We start from the raw sequence: 24139 nt of genomic DNA, 5'->3' as shown, positions 1-24139 counted from the left end.
ACCATATGCGCGAAGGCAATGCCCTGGCTCGCGCTTGTTCGAGAGGCTCGCGCGGCGGCACGAGCAGACGATTTTCACGGCTACCGGAAGTGTGCCCGTGACGTCGTGGCTGCCATGGCTCCAGCGAATGAGAGCGTGTGGTGGCCTAGCGACGTCATGGTACAGTGACGTCTTTGTTCCACGATTTTAGTTCCAAAATCGGTCACTACGAGTACACCAATCGGCCCGCGAATTTTGAAAAACACGGTTTTTAAAAGTTCATAATAAATTGCTGGCTCAGTTCTGAAGATTCATACTTGGTGTGAATGCTTCTTAGCATCATTTCTAAGCATTGAAAACATTTACAAGTGACTTTTTATTCGTTGCATAGTCCCTTTAATGCAATGGCATTTAGGCTGCCACCTTGCAGAAATTACTGGGTTTCTTCATAACTTAATGTAACGATTGTTCGAGAGGGTTGTGATGCCATCACCTCAATTTGAAAATCTGAGGACTAGAATGTTCCATTACCTTACATTTGATTGCCATTTAGGATTACACTAGCCCCAGGGGGCTATACACTGCAACATAGTACAGAGGGAGGAGACGACACAGGGCATTACTTGCAGCTAAGGTTTTATTGAAAAGCTTCATGGCTTTTATAGACAGAGGCACGAGTCATCTTGCAATCAGGTAACATGAAAACTAAAACGCAAATACAAAACAAGACCTTTGGCGAGACAATTAAAACCAATGCGCACATCGAAGCAAGAGAGATGCTCAGCACAAATGACGCAAACTACACGTAGAAGCGGTATCAGAGGATCTAAAACAAGAAGACGGCACCTTGAAGCAAGGACGTGCAAACCATAGCTTAAAGGAACGATATGCAAGTCAAAAAGAAAACAAACAAAGCGATCAAACGGTGACGTCTCAAGGAAACCCAGTTCTTTTTGGAGGATGGGAATGGAAGGCGAGCTAACACATTCATCCGGTTGCGAGCGTAAGATGGCAATCGGCTCTACAATCTCTCTTTCAAGGTGCCATTCCTTCTTCCAATTAACTGGGTCTGGCTGAACTGATCGAGGGCAACAGCCCCGACGACAACTGCGGCAGTGTGGCAGGCAGATTCAAACCACCGTCTCCCCCAAGTAACGCATGTGCTTTGGGAAGCGAATATTTAAGCACCTAACTGTTTGCCCAATATAAAAACGCCCACAGCTGAGGGGAATCTTGTAGATAATTCCTGTTGCACATGCAACACACTTATTCTGATCCAAATGCTTTTTGTCGCAGGTGGCTTGAGGTGAGTCACCCTTTCCCCACCAGATTGCACAATCTAGAGGGCTTGCAAGGTGCAGAGAATACAATGTCGAATCCATATTTCCCTTTAATGTTTTTTTAAGATTATGTGAAATCCTGTGTAAATCAGGCATTATGTTCAGATTTTTTCTGGCAGGCTAGTTCTTGGGAAGCGGTTTCTTTTTTAATCTTGCGGAGCTTCTTTGCCACCCCTTTCAGCAACCGTGTTTAACAAAAAACTAGGATAACCTGCCTTTTCCAGCCGCTCTACTTGAAGGTAAAAACTGGATTTCAGCATATGAGTGCACGAATTTAAAACTGCAGATCTAAAAGTGGTGGAGGCTATAAACCGATTGACCACCTTGGAATGAGAGCAAACGAAAGGCAACAATGCTTTCTTTGACCTGGGCTGAAAGGTCCATCATACATGATCACTTTGGTTAAAAAACAACTTTAAATCTAAGAACTTCATGAATGGATCGATTTTGTGGGAGTTCCAGAGTTTATTTGAGAGAACGTGAAAAGCTTGAAAAATCACCTAAAACCTTGTCAGCTACTTCTGGTAATGCATCATGGGAAGGAAGTTTAAAAATAATTAAAAAGTCATCTACATATCTGATGATCTTTCCAACTAAATGTTGGGTTAGTTTAAGCTCGAGTGCGCGGCCTAAATGCGCCAAAAATATTTCCTACAGCACTGCCGCGACACTGGAACCTAACATATTCTTTTTTTCCGTACATACAATTTCTTGCTGTAGGAAACATAGATGGAATCGAGATAAAAACAGAGCAGCTCCATAAAAGAATCAGGTGACACACCACAAGTGTTCTGAAAACCAACCACGCCAGCAGCGTCAATCAATTCTCTTCGTCGTAACCGGAAATGTCGAAGTGGTGTCTTATGTCGTAACCAGAAATGTCAGAGTGGTGTAGTATGTCGTAACCAGAAAGGACGAAATGCCACTCTCCACGTTATAAGACAGGAAAAATATCACGGTCAAAGACATGCTCTCGCATTCCTCCACGTAAGCAGACTTAAGTGCCCTCAGAATTTTTCGGTTAAAACCAAATTTGACAAAAAAAAAAAAAAGAATTTGGCGAGCATACATCATTTTCTTTTTTGTTTTGAACCGAAAACGCCAGCCCCTAGTTATCACTTGGCAATGAAAGAATATTGTCATTAAGAATGAAAAGTTTAACCCTTTAACTACCAAATTTATTACCAAAAAACATAGTGACAATGACCATGTCAGGTTTAAAACACACTCTAAAGACACAAAACACGCTTTTTTCACAACTACTGCCCTGTGGTGTTGAAAATTGCAACCAACGCAATTGCCGACCTTAACTCTGCATTGGCAGTGGGAGGAGCGCATCATTGGGCCAGACAAATGTGACTCATCATTGGCAATATTGGTAGAATTTCTCATGACGAATGCAACTCGTGGTTGGTGCCTAAAGGATTAAAAATGTTCTATAATGTAAGACCAACAGTGGTATAGTACTTAGTGCCGGCCACTTCAAGAGACACATTCTTAGTGTGGATGCGAGCGGGCAAAAATGATGGCAGAAATCTTACGTGAAGATGACAACTCAGGGATCCCAGAATGTTGTTTTTTCCAAACACTAGTAGGGAATAGAATATGCTGAGTGGTTTTGTGTGTGTTACAATACTATGCTTTTTTTGGTGTTTTGAAAGTGCATGTCTAAATATCCTGGCTTTTTTTTTTCTGTTGTTCCTTGTGCTGTATAAATTTAACTCTGCCTGGGGACAAAGTTCTCATGACTTCTTTATTTGTTATTGTGCATACCTCCCACTGTAAATCCTTTGGCGCTGTGGGCAACTTGATGAATAAGTAAACAAATAAAAAGTGTACCGAGGCGAGGTAAAGAATAGCAGACAATGCATGATCAGAAAGGAAAAAGGGCCAAAATATATCTTGAACAATTCCAATCCAGACTCTGGAACTTCTCTGGGATGACTACCACCGGAAGATGAATGACCAAGTGATGATTCCACTCAACAGCTACATCAACCAGTTTGCCGATGTCAGGGTGAGTGGCCATACATTTCGAGCCCTGCTGCTGATCCTGAGCCGCATAATCGTTGGAACTGCGTGCCGGTGCTTTTCAAGGGCTGTGATGAGCGCCGCCTTCATTTTGCTGAAGCAGTCGCACATCTGGCTTACCGGACATGGCCTTTTCCCTGCAGTTCTAACGGGGCTGGGGCTGCTTTGGATGTGTCACAAGCTTGTTGCTAAACGCTTTACCTGTCCAATGTGGGCTCCTTAAGTGACACTGAAAAGAAGGGCCTTTGGGGGGAACTACTGCCTTATATACTCCGGGAACTACTACCTTATATACTCCACAATGTCACTTTTGTGTGGGTGCACAGTTACTAGTTCTTAAAAACAGGGCTCCTCATGGGTGGTTGTGCGCCACCAAGTGCGTGCTGAAGCATCGGGCTGTCGGGTTTTCTCTCGCAGTAGCAGCATGGACAAGCACTATGTGAAACATCTCTTAGCCTGCTCAGGCCTTAACACACTATCGACAAGAGCAAAACAAGGTCGACTAAAGTTCATTTTTCAAATTCTGCATCGTCAATTTAAAATGGATACCACCCAGTACATTTGATACAAGGAAAACTAGAAAAACATGGCATCAACACGACCACACGCGAACTGAGTATTCTTTTTCTATCGACACATTCAGGTACTCATTTTTTCCTCGCAGAATCAGGGAATGGAATGAACTTGGCTCATCATTAACAGTGACAAATTCATTATCCAGGTTCGTTTCACAGTTAGAGCTCATCACAAAAGATTATTAAGGTCTTCTAATGTTTGTTCCTGATTCTCTTTTAAGTAGCACTCACAGTAAGTAGAATTGAAATACAGTTGCTTCTTTAAAATTTCTAATTTTTGCGTATGTCTATGGCGTGCACCGCTGTGGTTCATTATATTCTACATTGTTTTCTATTGTAATTTTGTATTACCTTATCGCTTGTATTTTGATGACTTGTGTTGTTTCTCCATTATTTGTGTCACCCACACGTATACTTGTACAAAAACAAGAAATCATTGTTCATGCCCTTCTGCTAGGCTCTCGGCTTAGAGTGGCAGTATTGTAAAATAAATGATGAATAAATAAATCCCATTGGCCTTCTTCTCCCACGAGGGCAGTGCAGGCTTGTCATGTGATGTTTGTCCGAGTGGTGGACAGAGGAAAGGCAGAAAGAGACTCTGGGGCCTTCCTCTCCATCAGAGGAGGTTGGGGTGTGGCTCCACAGGTGATACAGTGGGCGAGCATGGGAATGAGTTAGTTTGAAGGTAGCTGTCTCCACTGGGTGCTTTGCAAGGGTTCAAATATGGAGGGGCAAGAAGGGTATATGATGCAGTTTTGTTTGTAATGGTGTATTAAGATCCCTCATTTGAGATGTGAGCTTATGGTTGTGGGTTGGGGAGGCCATCCACCGTCGCTTGGACGCTAAGTTTGTAGGCAAACGCATGAACATGCTCATTTCCAGTGATGCCCTTATGCTTGGGGTCTCATATTTAATGGTGATTTGTCGCTGTGGTAGTCTATATACTAGTACATGGACTGAAGATGAAGGGACTCTGCACAGAAGGCCGTGTGACCTGTGAGCAGGGTGCAGATGCGTACTACAGCCATGGATATGGTCAGGCATTCTGCCTCTGTGGTGTCTGTGCTTCCAAGGGTTGCTGCTCCTTGGGTGGCACCAGTGTCCAGGGACTGAATCCATGGCACAGTTCACTTTAGAACCAGCTTGCTTTGCCACTTCATCATTTTAATGCAGACATGGGTGGGACGAACCTTGTGGGGGTATGAGAGGGAGACCGTAGCCAATTGGCAATCATGCGAGTTTTTCTTTTTGCATTCGGGAGAGTGCGTCACTCATCTTTGAACTTGCATGGGAAGTTTATGGCTTTGCTAAACTTTTGTTGCTGCCACTTTCGCGTTATCCGGTGATAGTGCCGGCACGCAGAGGCTGCCGTCCGGTATTAGTGAAGTGGGCGCAAAACTTACGCAAGGACCGAGAGGAAACACATACGACGACTGACAAGCACTTATCAGTTGTCGTATGTGTTACTTCTCGGTCCTCATCTAAGTTTTGCGCCCACTTCATTTATATCATGCAAAGACAACTTTCCCGACAGCACGCTCTTCTGAACTGCCGTCTGGATTTGCACAATCGCTGCTCCAGTGTGTGCTGCCAGTTGAGCTCATGGATCAGTATAGTTGAAGTTGCACTAGTTGATGAACATGCAGTACAGAAAAAATGGTTCTCGTAAACAGACTCAGGACGAAGACACATGTGGACTAAATATTAATATGAAAATCACACAATGTTTAAACTGCACCTAATGAAAAAAGAAAACAGACGAGCTAAAGACAGCACCCAAAGTAACGGGCTGTTACAGGTTACATAGCATCCACAAATTGCTCCTCATTGTCGACTACAGATGGCTGGCTCCCTCATTGGCTACTAAGCTTCCACAGTAACACAGTAGTTATGGTTCTCGGCTGCTGACCTGAAAGACCTGGGTTTGATCCCGACCATAGCGGTCGCATTTCGATGGAGGCGAAATTATAGCGACCCATGTACATTGCAATTTCTATGCTCGGTAAAGAACCCCAAGGTGGTAAAAATTATCCAGAGCCCTCCACTACGACTTTCCTTATAGCTTGGCTTGAATCATTTTGGGATGTTAAACTCTATAAAACAAACCAAACATTCGCTACTACTTTTTCTGATGATATATGCCTCTATCAGCTTGCTATATTGTTTCCATCAAGACAACCTCACCCAAGGCAAGTTTTCTTCGTACATTGAAGCCCCTCTTAACAGCAGCGTGGTTGGCAGCCACGCCAGACCTAACACGGCTGCGTCCGGCAGTCGTGACACCCCAGTTGGGAACAAGTATATTGTTTCCATCAAAGACAACCTCAACCAAGGCAAATTTTCTTTGTACGTTCAAGCCCCCTTTAACAGCAACGTGGTTGGCAGCCACGCCAGAACTAACACGGCTGCGTCCGGCAGTCATGCATACCCCAGTCACGAACAGTATTGCTGGCATGAAGAAAGGCTTTAACATTCTCACTCATCAGGGGGAAACCCTTACCTCACTTACTGGAAAATGACTATAAAATCATCCTCCAGCCGGGCGGTGGATTCCGGATTGCCGATTTTAACGAATAAGAGCTCCGCTCAGCAGCCATCTTCTTCCCTCCATCCACCACACCGAGACCAACCTAGCTCGCGCCAACTCTCAGAACAACATGTTTACAATCTCAACCCCAGTCAAGAGCGCGCTTCGCTGCATCTTTACCAAGCAAATCTGCCTACGTGGCAAGGATTACAAGATGAATGCGCCATCCAGGAAATAGGCTACGAAGCCTACACGGGTGAAACCCAAGAGAAAATCATGACTACCTCGCATAAAGATTCCTACCGTTCATCCAAGCGAGATCGCTTGGTTGAACATCCAGCTGAGTTTTGATCCACTTTTCATCTGAAAACCTCCCGAAGATCCTGCGATGCTGCGGAATTCTTCATTACATCTTTTTGTTTGTTTCAAAAGTCAAAACCTGCCTCAACAGCTGGAAAGTTGGGCACGGGAAAGGCGTCTGCTCAGAGCCTTTTCAAGATCTCTGCTTCGACTGCCGTGGAAAGTGCACCAAAGATCTTGCCTGTAGCTCCAAGTGCATTGTCTGTGGCAGGTAACACTGTACCCAGATCTGAAGCACAGATCTGAAAAGACCGAGAAAACCTACCACAGCAGCGATAAAGCGCGGGGTGAAGCCAACAACACCACCTTCACTCATCAGTCAAGATCCAAATCCAAAGCAGATAAGAGAAGAGACCTTACCACGACCGCAGCAGCAGATCCTCTAGCAGTGACGGAGGAAGCTGCTCCCAGAGCAGAGGAAGATCCTCCCACAGGGACCCAAACACATGAGCTGGCCCAACAAAGTCTCCCAACTGCAGTAGGGTAGTGGAGAGTTGCACAACCATCAAAAATGCCAAAATCAAATTAATGAATGAAAACTAAGCCCATAAACAACAGATAGCCAAAATTATGGCCATGTTAGAATCTAAAGAAACCAAAACTGATCGACCAAACCAGCCTACCTCGAGAGACTAATTCAAATCTAACACAGATCCTGCCAATATGGAAACGAAATCGACTAAAGCACTCCCTCCTAGCAAGAAGGCTCTAAACAAGTGAGATCCTATGCATGTAGAGACAGCAAAATTTGATGCTTTTGTCAAACTCAGATGAGCGTTTTAAAATTTTAAACATATATATGAGAATCTCTAGAGCATCAAATGTTTAGCGTGGAAGGTCACATACTAAGCACGAAAAGCGCAGTGGACCTAATGTATCAAAAACTTAATCAGATCAACACAAGAAATCTAAACCCTACAGCTCACAAATATCACTGCTATGGCAGAAGACAGTCAAGTACAAATAACTGCACGGTGTTTTGTGACAAAACGGGGCCTGCAAAACAGCTATTCAGGAACTGTGGGGGAGGCTTAAAATGCCAGGTTACAAAATGGCAGTCCCTCCCAAGAATGATAAACCTTATGTTACACAGAAACTGCACTTTCCTGCAACACGTTCTGTGAGAGACATCGACATGGAGTATACCTTTATTGAACTACGGCCTCCTACTTCTCTATATGTACTTAACCTCTCTAGCAACCCCTGAGCAAAATATCCACCCACACTAGAAGTGATTTCCAAACCAAAACACATGGCAGAGCAACACTCCCTCTTTATTACAGGAGACTTTAACGTTTAACTTGTTCATGTAAGTGCATGCAAGTCAAGGGAAGGAAATTGGTAAAATATTGTCAACTGAATAACATAACCATCGGTACTGATGGAGACTACTCAACTAGAGTCTGGAACTGAACAACACATGCCCCTACTTGACATTGGGCATCAATAATATCCCAGATCTACAATGGTCTAGGAAGGGACCATCACATCATTAAATCCAGAATTACCATGCAACACATCAGACGCACGCACAGACCAGTCAGGATAACAGACTGGGACAAATTTTAAAAAAAAAGGGGATGAAAATATTCCATAGTCAATAACAGACATAGACAGCTGGGAGCGGTCCTTACAGAACGATGTAAAGTACAGTACTCAAGACCTAGATGATGTAGAACACAGCACTCAAGTTCTAGATGTTCAACCTCTAAGCACAAACTCTGTGGGCTACAAAATACTACACATGTGGGAGGCTAGGACATCGTTAGAGAAGTGTTGATTAAAACAGAAACGCAACAGGAGATTGAGACTCTGCGTTGTCAAATTCATCAGTGCTCTATAACTCACACAACAGCAGTGGAATCAAATGTGTGATCAAACGAATGGAAGCCTTGAGCTTAAAAGCACATGGAACCTCCTGAGACACTTGCGTGACTCCAACTCAACAAAGCGCAGAAACACAAGAGTACTTTGCTTACCCCCACAGAGCAGTGAAGAACTTTTAGACCTGTGAAATGACACATATTTTGATACACAAATTCTTCTCCCGTCTTGCACAGGACAAGAAAACTGGGCATTAGAATCCGATATGAGCATGACTGAAGTCTGCTTCGCAATGAACAAATTACGCACAACCTCGGCCCCAGGAAAGGTTGGCTTTGCAAAGAAAACTTAGAAATTTAGACGATGACTCCATCCAAGCCGTGATGGAATACCTAAACCAATGCTAGGGTTCAGGCAAAACTTCACTGCAGGCGGAACACGCTAAAATCACATTCATACCTGAACCAGGCAAGAATTTGGCAATCAAAAACCTAAGACCCATATCTCTTACCTCCTCCATTGGTAAGCTCATGGAACATGTAGCTGTAAACATGGTACAGAAGTACATGGATAAGTACAGCCTATACTCAAATACTATGCTAAGCTTCAGACCACTTCTTTTTTTTTAAGTAACAGCGCTGAAGACGGGGACTTCAAGGGTAAAAAACACAGGACAAGCGCTGACACTGAACTGTTTACTCAGAACACTTCGCTCAGACTATACAAAAAGGTTTTTGACTCTCGCCATCAGCAAAGGACTGCATCACAACTTGCACTAGACTTCAATAAATATTTCGATAACATTAAACACGACTCTATACTTAACTCTCTGTCGGACCTCAATGTGGGCCAGAGGACCTTCAGTTATGTTAAAACTCTTCTTGCAACAGTGCATGGCTGAGATTCAGATTGGATTTCTCAGATCAGACACCATAAATCTCGGCAACAAGGGAACCCCTCAAGGAGCGTTGTTGTGACCACTCCTGTTCAGTATCATCATCATCATCGTCAGCCTCACTACACCCATTGCAGGGCAAAGGCCTCTCCCATGTCTCTACAATTAACCCTGTCCTTTGCCAGCTGCATCCACCCTTCGCCTGCAAACTTCTTAATTTCATCCGCCCACCTATCTGCTGCCCCCTGCTACGCTTACTTTCTCTTGGAATCCACTCCGTTACCCTTAAGGACCAGCGGTTATCTTGCCATCGCATTACATGCCCTGCCCAAGCCCATTTCTTTCTCTTGATTTCGACAAGGATGTCATTAACACGCGTTGGTTCCCTCACCCACTCTACTCATTCCTTTAGCCAGGAAACTAACACAACTACCCGATGTGGAACACTCATTGTACGCAGATGATATCGTACTTTGGACCACCACAGGTAACGAAGGCACAATAGAAGAAAATCTCCAAGAAGCCACTGACATATTGGTAGAGGAAGCTTACAAAATTGGCCTCAGTTGTTCGTCTCAAGTGACAATTGCTCATGCTTCGACCCACCATAAGCAAGAAAATGGGAACCCCAATGAGAATTACGATCGATTCCCAAGTGGTTCCAGAAATTAAACATGTCAGAATCTTGGGGATGATCATCCAAGGAGATGGGAAACGCCACATCACCCTTGACAACCTCAAATCCTCCGTAAATCAAATATCGCTCTTAATCAGAAGATTATAGAATCAAAAAATGAGAATCAAAGAGTATAGCGCTGGAAGACTCATACAGGCAGGCATTCGTGTTAAGAAGAATCATTTACTCGACTCCTTACTTGCCGCTCAAAACCAAGAAAGTAGAGAAAATAAGCACGGTAGTCCGAAAAGCCTATAAAGTGACATTAAGCCTTCCCCACTACACTAGGACAGAAAAACTGCTGCAGCTGGGAATGCACAACACGATTCAAAAACTAATCGAAGCTCACTTAGCCTCCCAGTACGAAAGACTTTCCTCAACACTGACAGGTAGATTTGTGTCAGAAAAAGCCAACATAGGCTATCGGAACACATATCTATGATCAGTTAAACTGCTATGGGTTCCAGCTCAATCAAACAGACAGGGAAATGAAAAAGCAAACCAATATGCTTGAAAATTCGTCGGCCGGGCGGTGGGTGATTCGAATCTCCAATCGGCTAGAGAGAGAATGGCCTTGTACCATAATATTATCTCCTACTGTGTCATCACCTTTGCACAAGGAGGAGGGCTCTATGCTCCTTTGTAGGGCTTGGGTGCCTCTCGTTGTGGTCTGCCCACTGCGTTTTGCCTGATTGGGACAGTGAGTGCAGTTTTTCTTGTTTGTTTTTTTATTTAGGTACTTCCCTACTTTTCATTGTGTTGTACATATTCACTGCACTTTGACTGCCTGACTGTAACAGTGACCTTCACTGTGCTGTGCCTATGTCTCTGTCTGTGGCTTCCTGTCTGTGCCTCTGACTGTTCTGTGACTTTGGGTTTTCACTTTTTTGTTTTGTTTTTACTCCCTGCTTTTTTCTTTAAATCAAGTTTTTTTTTTAGCATTTAGCTCCTTTTCTTTTCTTTTTTTGTATTGGCTTTAAGTCTGGTAAAGCACAAATCATTGCTGGTCCCGGATCCCTCTCTCTTTCATTTATGTCTGTTTTTGTATTTTTTTTATGAGAGGACCAATAAAAGGGGAGGCACAGCCTCCGACTTTTCCAACCCTTATGAATACTTGTCTGAAATAATCACTTAGGACTGTGAAGAAAACTGGTCCCTAGACAAAAAGTCAGTGAACCTTTGTTATGTTGTCAAGCATGTGTTGTGTCAGTCTGTAAACACGCACACCATGTCATGCAGCAGCTCAGTTGGGAGAGGCAGCTCGGGGAGAGCAACCTGGGCCGTAGCACAACCGAAGCAACCCAAGTCCCACAGATGCCGGCCATAGAAGGGCAGTGGTGCATCACTTCACTGGTGCACCACTGTGCCATGAGTAGTAGGAAGACTCCCAGGGATCTATGAATGGAGAGAATGACCAGTTCCACTTTTGTGGACCTTAACCCTTTATCGCTACCCAAACAACTGCCATCCATGAACGCAGTGGATCTGAACACCGAAACTGAGGTGAAAATAGACCTGCTAGCGAACCAAATTTGCATTTGGCCTAACTACGCAAATCTGCCACCATTTGTTTTGTATGTGTGGGTGTGTTGTCAAGGGTTATTTGTATGGTAGGGGGAGGGGTGTGGATAGTTGGTTTGATTGTAAGTAGCTGAAATGTGGGGGTTCGCAGCTAGGTGAGGCCAATTGATTATGTGCATGTTGCTGTTTTGTAAGGTATCCCTGTACATGCTCCAGTGCCAGACGAGAGTGCAATATCCTCGGCATATATTGTGGGGTGGAGGTCCAGGATGTTTTCAGTAGCTTAGCTAGCCGAGTGATGGCATTGTTGAATAGGAGGAGTGATAGTGACAGCACTGCTGTCACACTGGAACATGACCTCAGTGTGGAATTCACATTTTGCCCTCAAAATAGCACAGCAATGACCTGATGTTATCTGCACGTAGTGGTAGTAGTGGTTTATTTAAAATAACATAAAAGGAAGGTAAAAGATTTTTGCTAGCCCCGGCATCTGCCATCACGTGCACGGCACCTGAGCTGGGGCAACTGAAAGAAAGGATAGCAGGCAGGTGGGAGAAATGAAATAAAAGAGGTGAGGGGACAGAGGAAAGACATGGGGGGAGGTAAATAGTACACTACATAAAATAAATATACACTGCATAAAAACATTAAAAGTGAACACTATAAATGCAAAATAAATATACTATATGCATTATTTACACAAAGAGTCAAAAAGTCAGTTGTCTTCACGGCGCGCGTGTGCTGATGACGGGAAACTTGGCAGTCAATGGTCACACGCGCGCCGCACTTTGCACACAACAGCTGGTGTGGGGCGCCCAGCTGTTAGAGCGTCCGAGGTAGCACACACGAAGCGTTCAGTCACAGCACTGTACTACCTGGCGCAGAACAGGCGGGACGTCAAGCCCGCCTGTTCGAGAAATACACACAGGCTCACCAAGGTTCGCTCGCGGGTGCGCGCACTGCCTTGCGGCCACAGGAGCATCTCGAGCGAGTCCGGGAAGATGCCCAGCGCTCTGTAGGCCGCGAGCATATCGCGACGAGCGTCAGCGAACGCGGTGCAGCGTAGGAGTAGGTGCTTCATTGTCTCCACTGCACCGCATCCATCACACACATCACTCGTCGCGATTCCGTGTCGCACCCGTCGTCGTACCCCGGGCCACACGCAACCAACGCGCGCGCGGAGGATCATTGCGTGTTGCTGCCGCGAAAGGGCACGGCAGCCGTTGAGGCTGGGTATGCGCTCACCTCCGGCGATGCGCGGGTCCGGGTGCTGCTGTCGGAGATGTTCCTGGATCACTGCACGCACATCCTCCAGCGAGAGGGGGTGGTCACTGGCTGGCAGCTGGTGTGCGGCGGTCGCGAGACTGTCGGCCTCTTCGTTGCCCGCAATGCCGCAGTGGCCTGGCACCCACTGGGGCCGCACAACGCATCCTTGTTGCGCGAGCCGCGCGATGCCGGAGCGGATGGCTCGCACGAGTGGTGTGCCACGGCCGTTGCACTGCAGGCGGGTGAGGGCGGAGCGGGAGTCACACAGCAGAGCACTCCTGGGTGGCGGGGGGGAGATTGTGAGCAACAGGTCCACCCCGAGCTGCAGTCCGAGCAGTTCTGCGGTGGTGGACGAGCCCAGGAATGCTGCGTGCGTCTGGCTGTGCAGCCGCAGGGCGGGAATGGTGGCCGCCGCTGCGAGGGAGCAGCTGTCTCTGACCACTGAGCCGTCTGTATACACGAGGAGGTAGTCCCGGAGTTCCTCGTGTATGATGGCTCTGGTCAGCTGCTGCACAGCGCAGAGGGGTGTGCTCCACTTTCCCACGATGCCGACGATGTCTCGCTGTATCTCCGAGGCAGCTGGCCAGGGCGGGCAGGGTCCGTAGGGGGGGGCGGCATCAGTTAGGCGCTCGTACTCCTGCAGCGCCGCGCCCATTCTTGAGTGGGGATGCGAGCGCAGACGCTGCAGAAGCGAGGCGCCGTCCGGTGCGCGGTCGATGTGATGCAGTGCCCTGCGCGTTGCTTGGAGCTGGAGCGGCCAAGCTCCTGCCTCGGCCAGCGTTGCGGCGCTCTGAGAGTTCTTGGGCAGGCCGAGGCACACGCGCAGGGACTTGCGATGTTGCGTCTCCAACTTTCGCCAGCACGGTTTGCGCACCGTGACGAGTGGCAGCGCGTAGAGTGCCGCCCCCAGCGCTGCGGCGTTGTAGAGTCGCAGCGCGGCGTGCTGGCTGATGCCCTGGCCTCGAGCGGTGAACCTGTGCACGGCGGCGGTGGTCCTCTTCAGCTGCAAACAGGCCTAATGCACGTGAATGCCTTTAACATTTTGGAGATTTATAGAGGATGCATTACTGGGTGCTCTGCATTGGGAAGTGAGTCTCATGAGGGCCCAGCAGTAGCCTGGCCTATAGTTAGTGGCCATTTGTAGGGGACTTCCCAGGCTTCGAAACATCACACACTTTTGGAAGAGTGGGAGCCTTAGTTCCTACATCATGTGTATGTTTAAGGCATTGAGTGAGCACTTGTGAGGCACAGAACTTGTGGTAGATCACAGCCGCCATTGCTTTTCTACCTCGGCCAGGGTCGGATAGCCAAGAGGGGCCGGAAACTGGTCGACTATGACAAGAGCCGGCACAGTGTGGAGAGCCTCAGGAACTCAGCGAAAAAGAAGGACGACTACAAACTAGGCAAGGTGAGGGCGTGCTTTCTTCTTTTTGTCAATGTTTGGTGCATGATGAGAAGGAGAGTTGCGGTGTGGTATGGTGGGTTTGTGTGCCACTGTCACTTGTTCAGATTCCGCCTGGTCACATTTCAAAGCAAATGAGCTGGCCGCCAAGATTCCTGCAGTGCAAACTATACTCATACGGATGGGATGCAAAATGGGTGGCTGGCATGTCTGGAAAGTAATATTTTTCCCCTTCTCATTGTTGCACATTTTCACTCTGAGGTGCCCATTGTAGCCCTATTTTCTCTGTTTTCATTTCATTTCATTTTTATTTCCTTGAAGATCCCCTGTTGGGCATTTTACATAAGGGGTGGGGTTAACATGAGAAAGCAAAGCAAATTTTTCATGATGACAGGTGGGATGTAACCTTTTCTAGGAAGGTTGATAGACAGGTGATGGCTGCCATTTCATGGGGAAAGTCATTTCATTTGAAGGTCATTTGTTGAAAGCAAAATAACTCAAACAGGGAGAGATTATTTTATATGCTGAGTACGTACAAGCAGAATGCCAACACATTTTAGGTCGAACATTGAATTCTAGAAAAAGGTTTTGTTTTCTCCAACTCTCCATGGGCCAGCAGCTTGTTATGCTACTTGGGAAACACTCTGGACAGGGCTGTACATCTTTTGGTCTTAGTTAATTTGATGGTGGTGTGGATACTTGGAGTTCTGTGTTGGTATTTGCTTGCTGGCAGAGGCTATAGTATTTGCCAGTGAGAAGTGTAGAGTGATGAACAGAGTTCCTGCCCGTGGATGCAAGCACATAGTATTGACGATGACATCCAGTGCATTGGAGGCTGGAAGTGGACGATCTACTTTCGGGTGTCCTCAACAAACAAGCACCAGACATCATCGCAGTTTGTTTTGAAAATTTGCAGTGATAGTAGTGCCTGTGTTTTGCTTGTTTGGTCTCGTGGGAGCTCTGTTTTCTGGGGCAGTAGCCTTTCTGTCAGTGGAATGTAGCTGCATTTTAAGTGATGGATGTGAAATGCAGAAACTCTCTTGTGCTCTTCGATTTCAGCGCATGTTAAACAACACCACGTGATTGAAATTGCCCTCAAGACCTCTGCCATGGCATTTTTTTATAGCCCATGTGCAGCCTTGGGACAGACTTTGTGTTCCATACCTGAAAGGAGCAGTAGTTGGTTTACTGGTTCGAGATCTTTGCCCAGCCAAAGATAGCTGCTGAGGTTACCCGACCCTCTCGAAAGCTTTTCTTTGTAGCCATTTCTTAAATATCTTTCGTCTGTCATCACTAGGTAGTACTAACAGAACTTTGCCGGAAGCTTTTCTTATACCTTGAGCTTGGCGCATGATGGCCTTGGTTGCCTATGTGCCATAAAACGCAACGCAACACAACACAAATAAAACGACAGCACGTTGTGTATGTCTCCTCTCCTGTCCTATTCGTGCAGTCCTACCCTGTGACAAAATGAACCAGCTAGCCTGCAAGAGCGTCCCGCTACAGCATATTTGAGCCTCTCAGGTGCGTTGCTTGCTGGCAGAAAAGTATTGTGTTTACTCGCGCAATTTGCGCACCCCTAATTTGTCATCTAGATATGTATATATGTATACTATAAGCCAACAGCCACAGAAACCAAGAAGCACAGGGGATTTTTTTTATTAACTTGTGGTGTTGATGAACGAAAATTATTATTAAATATTTTATGACTTAAAGATAACTGATTACAAAACCAAAAGAAAAAGCAACCATATGCCGCTGGAGGGTTTTTTACATATGTGTGTGTGTGCACACCATTCTGCAAGGCAAGGAGCGCACAGGAGAGGGACAAATACTCTCAGACACGTGCCTTGCGCGACACCTCACTGCTGCCATCCTCCCCTGGGCTGTTAATCTGGCGCTTGGAGCAACATCCAGCTGCTTAGCCACCAGTCAAGTGCGTGTTTGCGTCTGCATAACAAAAGCTGCAATGCTGTATGGAACGCCAACGTCCTCTGGACATTAATGTTTTATTGCTGGTTGCGGCAGTAGTCGACGAAAGTAGAAAAAAAAAGCGCCGCAAGTATGTATGTGCTCTGTGTTATGCGAAGGTCTCAGTGTATCTGCGATGTCTATTTCTTCACCGCTTTCCTGCCGGCCGCGAGTTGCATTGGCAGTGGGCGTAGTTGGTGAACAGAATATACTTGGGCCAACAACAAGCTTATGCATCAGTGCAATTTGTGAATGAAAATACAGACAGAAACAAACCTACTGCCTGTGCTTAATATTGGGTGTGGAACGAAGCACAGTGCCCGGTTTACCGAACTATACTCTGCACATGATTTTACGATATTAAGCTTTTGGATGGTTTTGACAGACTTGCTTTAATTCAGCAGCACATGATGTAAGGTCTTGAAAAATTTGGCCACAACTTTGTTTTGCCACCACACATGTTCACGAATATCAGTAGCATGTGGGCATCGCCACCTCAAAAAAACAAACATGCTGTTAGTACAAAAATGCTAATCTAATTTGCACAGCATGGCATGAATGGAAGCAGCGACATGAACTTTTACCCAACTGCAAGGTGAGCAAAAATGCAGCCACAGCAATGTAAGAAGAAAGAACACAGCTCATGCACGGGACGGTAAACTCTGCAATGCATTTTAATAAATAATTCAACTGAAATCACATCGGATGCACTGTAAAAAAGTGCAGCACTCATTTAGACGATGCATAACTGTGCCAGAGATACAACAAACGCTACGACTTGAGCAGTGCCCCTCCCGGACTGAGGTTGGAATTCTCGACGCAGGTGCAGCAATTCGGTCTGTCAGTAAGCAGTAGTGTTTCATTAGTGTACCAGCCTATCAGTCCATGTAATTACACATTTTCTGATATTTGTGAACCAGTGAGCACTGGCAGGAGTGGAGTAGGCAGGAATGCTTGCTGCTTTCAGTGAATTGTCTGGTATCACTTGTAGTATGAACAGCCCTATTTCGAGCAGCAGGAGGGACGGAATTTCAATTTCAGCGCATATATCGCCACAAACAAACATTGCAATGATCAGACGTGGATTCATTTTTGTCACATTGCTTGCTGTTGTCTCCAGAATATTTAATTTGCGAATGGAGCACTTTGTCATAAGCTCTGCATTTAAACTAGCACACTCGCCTTGTCCAAGCAGGCAGCGAAAGCGTTTATGAGAACCTATGCTCCAGGAAAAACTAGATATTCAATTGCTCTCCCCGATCTTGAGTTTCAACACATTTTGCTTTCATTTTTCGGTGATGCAACATAATGCCACGTTTGCCCTACAGGCAACAGGCGACAAAATTTACACGTGTGAACTGCGAGCATGGCACTCACTGCTGCTGCTTGTTCGCTCCGTCAAAGCTCTAGGTTGGTTGTTGCAGGCGCTAATGGCACCGCACACACAAGGACGAACACGCACAATTTCTAGGCTTGGCAAGAACAAAACTGGTGGATGACACTTCCAGAGATCACACGCTGCTTCGTGTGCAGCCCACGGGCTGCAAATTATCATCCTATGATGGTGTCGGCATTAGGCGGTGCTCGGGTACAACAAACATGGGGGCGCCCAGATATAAAAACTAAAATCATGTATAGGTATATTGTGACGGATCAAAGGGGATATGCAGCCACTCCTTAGAATGCTCCCTCTTTTCATGTCGTCTTCATCTCCTTCTCTTTGATGATGCATGCCCCTTCTCTTCTTCGTTACTGCAGCTCTACAATATATATATATTGTGATGAAGACGACACAGCTGGAAGTGGCGCAGGATGGAGCGCTTGCACTAGGGCAGCGGCCATTAAAAATCTTTCAATCATTCTGTCATGCATGGCTAAAAACAAGTCGCTAAGGACCGGGGCAATACATGATCCAATGCATATTCCGCGTTTTTGCAGGTAAAAACCTTTGTCCCAGGTGGCAAACGTAGATCGCAGGTACACATCAAGCAATTCTAGAAAGCCACTAACATGTAAACCACAACTGGGACAAAGGTTTTTACCTGCAAAAACGCGGAATATGCATTGGATCATGTATTGCCCCGGTCCTTAGCGACTTGTTTTTAGCCATGCATGACAGAATGATTGAAAGATGTCTCGAAGGTACAAGTGTTGTCCAAGTCTTTAGATTTGTAGATGACTTTTTAATCATAACTGACAACACCAATGCGGATTTTCATGTAACAGCCGAAGACGTGCTTGACACATTCAAGCGAAACTTAGCACCTTTAGTTTTGACGCATGAACTGCCCAGCAACAATTCCATTAGATTTTTGGAACTAAGACTAAAGTTTTGCAATGACCATGTTTGTTGGGGGTATGAACCACGGGGGAAAAAAGGTTTATTACCCGCTGTGTCTGCCCACTCCAAGCTTGTGAAGCGCAGCGTTGTAAAGCACTGTTTTGTAAATGCCCTGACTAAGTCCTGCGACCATATGATCAAAGAAAGTCTAGCCCTGCAAAATAGACGCCTGTCTGACGCAGGGTACCCGAAGGCCCTTGTGGTTTCTGTGGCCGAGGGCTTGCTCCAGAAAATGAAAAACGTCCGGCAATCTGAAAAGAATGCCGTGACAGGCCCGGATGCACGCAAAAAAGTGGCAGTCATTCCGTATATCCACCAGACTTCCCACAACTTGAAGAAGATTGGAAAGCGCGTAGGCGTTAATGTTGTGTTTTCGGCCCCACTCAAACTATCAGTTCTGTGCAAGAAGACTAACCCGTGCTACAGCAAAAAGGAAAAATCGTGCATGATTAGACACCAGAATCAGTTTGTCACTTGCGACGATGGTGTCGTATATCGCGTTCCGTTGTCCTGCGGACGCGAATACATTGGACAAACCGGCAGGTGCATAAATACCAGATTGAAAGAACACAACAAAAATGTAAATGATGGTGACCAGGGCCATGTTAGCACGCACTGTCGTAATTGTGGCAATGAGTCTGCACGTCGCCGCAGAAAACCTTGCGCGCCTGCGTTCCAAAAAAGCACAATCGTTGCTCGACACAATGATCAGTGTGTTAGGGAGATAATCGAGGCGGCCAGTATTGCTCGTGCAGAGGACAGGTGTGTAAGCATGCCATCAGTTGTTCTAACCAAGAAAGAGCTGAAGTTTCTGGATCGATGGTGATTGTCCTAATCTCCTATGCCTTTCATGCTGATTGCTTTGCCTGCCCTTTCCTGCTGAAGGTTCAAATGTGTATAAATGCGTGGCCTATCAGGAAAATAAATAGTTGGAAGTCAGCGCTCTTTTCACTCTGTCTGTCGTCGTCCCTTCTTGTGGTTCGCGCTGCAACACATGTTAGATATGAACCAACTAGCCCGCCAAGCAACCATCATCATCAGCCTGACTACACCCACTGCAGAGCAAAGGCCTCTCTCATGTTTCTGCAATTAACCCTGTCCTTTGCCTGCTGTGCCCACCCTATGCCTGCAAACTTCTTAATCTCATCCACCCACCTACCTTTTTGCCACTCCATGCTACACTTGCCTTCTCTTGGAATCCACTCCGTTACCCTTAAGGACCAGCGGTTATCTTGCCATCACATTACATGCCCTGCCCAAGCCCATTTCTTCCTCTTGATTTCGACTAGGATGTCATTAACCCGCATTTGTTCCCTCACCCACTCTGCCCACTTCCGGTGTCTTAACGTTACACCTGTCATTTCTCTTTCCATGTCTCGCTGCACTGTCCTTAACTTAAGCTGAACCCTTGTCATCAACTTTCTTTTTGCCAGCGAGGGGCGTGAGTAAGGGATGGGGATCGACATAGAAGCGACAATATATGCTATAAATTGCGCGTTATTACCTTTTTGGAGATTTTTTAGGACTTGTTTGCGAAATCTCCGCATTATTTGTGCACTCCCTTTTTGAAGCCGTAATTTAAAGAAAAAAGGTGCGCAGATTGCACAAGTAAATGGGGTAGCTCTTGTAGCTCTGAAAATAGGTGGCACAACCTGTGTTGCGTTTCTGCAGGGCCATGCTGCTGTGAAGAACTTTTTATTTGTTCATTTTTTGTGAAGGCATTAAGTTTGGGTTGTGAAGCAATGAAAAATTTTCAGTTGGGTTTTTTATGCTTTTTTGTTCTTGTCCACTGCTTTGGCAGTGACAGTGTTTAGAGGAAAGTGGTTCGTATTTACTTTGTGCCTTTCCACGTAGGCATGAATTAAGCTGAGTTGTTTTCATGAGAGGGCTATTCAAAGGTTCTTCCTTCTTTCTCAGGCACGGGAGGAGTTGGAGGAGGCCAAGCAGATGTATGAAGTGATCAACAACGAACTGCATGAAGAACTCCCTGCCCTGTACGACAGGTACGACTATTGGCTGCAGCTGCTGCTATCACCTGCTTTCACACACAGCAGAAGAGTAGATGGTGAACAGACATGCGCTCACATGGCACCAGGGGGAAGGGACAGAAAGGTGGCTGTGGTATTTGTGTCTGCTGCCATCAGGAACATTCCTGGCCTCCTCCTTGCTTCACTTTGGAGAGAGCAAGGCTGTTGCATTTAATACTATGCCCTATACTCCAACTCACTAGTTTGCAGCGCTGTGAAGTCTGAGGCGATTTAAGTCAATCAGAACGTCACGCGCTGCAAAATGGCTTCCACCGAGCCTCTCACCCCGCTACTGGTGGCTCCATCTATGGGGGAAAAAGAACACTAGTGTCCAGCTGCTGCGCGCTGGAGAGACTCGGCTGACTCAGCGGACACCATGCATGTGTACAAATAGTGGTGCACCACTTCATAGCAGGCCTCTGTAGTTATGTGTTCATTCAGACATCCTCTGCTGATTTAATGAGTGAATGAAATGCTCGCTCTACTTTTAAGAACAACGTCCTGGACTACCTTTTCAGTTAGTGCAATAATTGCTTACAGAGCAACTGTTTGTTGTCTTCCTTGGGCGTGATTGGACAAGGCAGCTCAACCTTTCACAGTGCAGCAAACAGCTTGTGAAATGAAGTATAGTATTGGTTCCTGGCCGGCTTCCTTTGAAGTGAGGGAGGCTGTCGCCTTTATGAATGCAAGCATAACAAAACATATGATGACACAAATCACTCAGCACTTTGGGCAGACCCAAATCGTGTGCTGTCAGGGCACAGGTTGAGTGAGCCTCTGTTGGGGACACATGGTGATGCAGCTATTGTTGTCACTTTGTTTTTCATCAAGAGAAGAAGTGCATTTTTTTCTTTTTTTTTTCTGTCTTTGTGAGCTTGTTTGGAGCAGTGAATATTGGCCTTAGGCACACTGGTTGAATGTTTTGGTACAATTATAGGAAACAAATGTACTCTGAAAATCAAGTGATTGTTGTCCTGCTCTATCCTGACATGATTTGAAATGACCAGCGTGGGACTTATCGTTGCGAACTGGTGTTTTCCCTCGTCATTGGAAGTTGTCAGTAGTTGTTCCTGTATTCAAGTCTGGCGATGCTTGTGATGTAAACAACTTTCGTCCTGTGTCACTAATTTGTTCTTTTGCGAAAGTTTTTGAAATGATTATGTGCGAACGCATGGGCTCATACTTCAAACAGAAGATCTCGATTCTGCAGCACGGTTTTTTGAAAGGTCGCTCTGTGGAAACGAATTTATGCAGCTTTCTTGATTATACTGGGCCACATGTATTTAATCGTGGTCAGGTAGATGCAGTCTACTTTGACATGACTAAAGCTTTCGATATGGTTTCCCATGAGGTACTTCTGATGAAGATGGAAAGATACGGACTTTGCCCCATATACTGCAGGTGGCTCAAAAGCTACCTTGGCAGCCGCCGTAACATGGTACGATTTTCCGGCTGTGTGTCCAACGAATTTCTGTCATCTTCGGGAGTGCCTCAGGGCTCCAACTTAGGACCGCTGTTGTTTTTAGTGTTTATTAATGATTTGCCGTTACATGTCAAGAACTCGAGAATTTTGCTCTTCGCAGATGATTTCAAATTATTCCGTAATATTGGAGATATTGAGGACTGCCGCCAATTGCAAGCTGACATTAACAACGTTGAGAATTGGTGTTTCATGAATCGCTTAAAACTGAATATTAAGAAGACTTCCGTTCTGTCTCTAACTAGGAAACGCGACACAGTTACGTTTGATTACACACTTTTGGCGGGTGAGATTTCTCGCGTGGCTCATGTACGAGACCTTGGTGTTGTTGTTGATTCTAAGCTTGATTTTAGACTGCATGTAAATTCAATTGTGTTACGCGCATTGAGGCATATTGGTCTTATCTCTAGATTAACAAAAAAATTTCGGCGGCACGAATGTCTACGCACTCTATACTGTGCCCTTGTGAGACCGCGTCTTGAGTTTGCGTCAGTAGCCTGGAATAGCGTATCTGTCGCCTATTGCACGAAAATTGAAAATGTCCAGCGTAAGTTCATACGCATCTATTATGATAGATATATTGGTCGCCGTCGTTTCTACGACTATGATTCTCTCTTGGCAGACCTCAATATGTCTACCCTTGGCGACAGGCGACGCATACGTGACATGCAGTTTCTGCAAAACGTCGTGCGCGGTTACATTAACTGTGGGACCTTACTGATGTCGCTGAATTTTCGTGTACCGCATGCAAAAGCTGCAAAATGTTTCGACACATTTTATCCCGATTTGCACGCCATCTGTCCAATGACTCGTTTACAAATCTTATATAACAAAACGTTTAATGACATGGACATATTTGCCTAATTGTTGTTTTCGTGCCTGCTTTTAAATCTTTTGAAGTGGTGTTTTTGATGTATCTGACCTAGTGTGCGCTCGTTTAGGCCACTTGGCTGTTGAGGCACACTCAAATAAACATATCTATCTATCTATCTATCTATCTAACAGATGAAGACAAGAGAAGAAAAAACACTGATGACAGGATGGGCGCCGACAACAACTGTTTATTTTCGAGGGCGGCCGACACATCAAAGCCGTCATCAAAGGGCGGCCGACACATGCATGAACAGGAAGGAAAAAAACTAAATATGAAAAAAGGGGGCGGGAAACTTTAATAGATGATAACCTAAAAAAAAGCACTATAACCAGCAAACTATTTTTTGATGTTTAGTTTCTTCCCTTCCTGTTCATGCATGTGTCGGCCACCTTCTGATGACTGTGCTTTAGGTTGTAACCTTTGGCCCCGTGACTGTCACAAGGTTTTTTTGGCATATATTGTGCTGGGTTTTCCTCGAAAATAAACAGTTGTTAGTCAGCGTCCATCCTGTCATCAGTGTTTTTTCTTCTCTTGTCTTCATCTGTTTCCACGCTGGTCATTTCGAATCATGTCCCACCAACTCGCCCAATCGGCAATGTTGCCTGACAACATGGTTCTTCTTTTTGGGTGTTGCCTCAAAAGATGCAGAGTCTAATGGTACCGTGCATCTCTTCCTCTGGCAGCAGTGCACTGAACAGTTGTCTGGAGCACATGAAGGGGTCAGGGCCAGTTGCGCAGAGGCCAGCGAAGTCCGTCTTTTCACCAGTCCTTGAGTCTCCCTTGTAGTAGTAGGCTGCAGCGGAGCCAATTGAGGACAGTTTGGAGTCTCTTTTCGCTACTTGCAGATTAGAGGAGGAGGAATAAATGAAGAAAAATATGGCATATTTTGGTGGAGCTGGGTCAACTTTGGTCCTAGCTGGTAATGAAAGACAGCGGGCCAACATTTTGGGTGCTGCTGAAGAGGCGTGCTTGGTGCAGAATGGCAGGAAATGTTTCTGAGGCCTTCCCAGGTGCGTGCATTCTTCTTGCAGATGCATTGTGTTTTTTTGG

At 45.8% G+C, this 24139-nt stretch overlaps 1 protein-coding gene across 6 annotated transcripts in view; it reads left to right on the top strand.

The window, feature by feature from the left end:
* Positions 1–24139, top strand: part of Amph (amphiphysin) — a 229947-nt gene that overhangs the window by 109555 nt on the left and 96253 nt on the right. For all 6 annotated transcript variants that reach the window (XM_077628326.1, XM_077628325.1, XM_077628324.1 and 3 more), the window contains exons 4-6: positions 3241–3336; positions 14292–14402; positions 20626–20711. In XM_077628326.1, coding sequence (XP_077484452.1) covers positions 3241–3336; positions 14292–14402; positions 20626–20711 — 293 coding nt within the window. The remainder of the gene's footprint in view (positions 1–3240; positions 3337–14291; positions 14403–20625; positions 20712–24139) is intronic.

The sequence above is a fragment of the Amblyomma americanum genome, chromosome 6 (genome assembly GCF_052857255.1).
Source record: "Amblyomma americanum isolate KBUSLIRL-KWMA chromosome 6, ASM5285725v1, whole genome shotgun sequence".
Lineage (NCBI taxonomy): Eukaryota > Metazoa > Arthropoda > Arachnida > Ixodida > Ixodidae > Amblyomma > Amblyomma americanum.
This window is presented reverse-complemented; position numbering and strand designations above follow the sequence as displayed.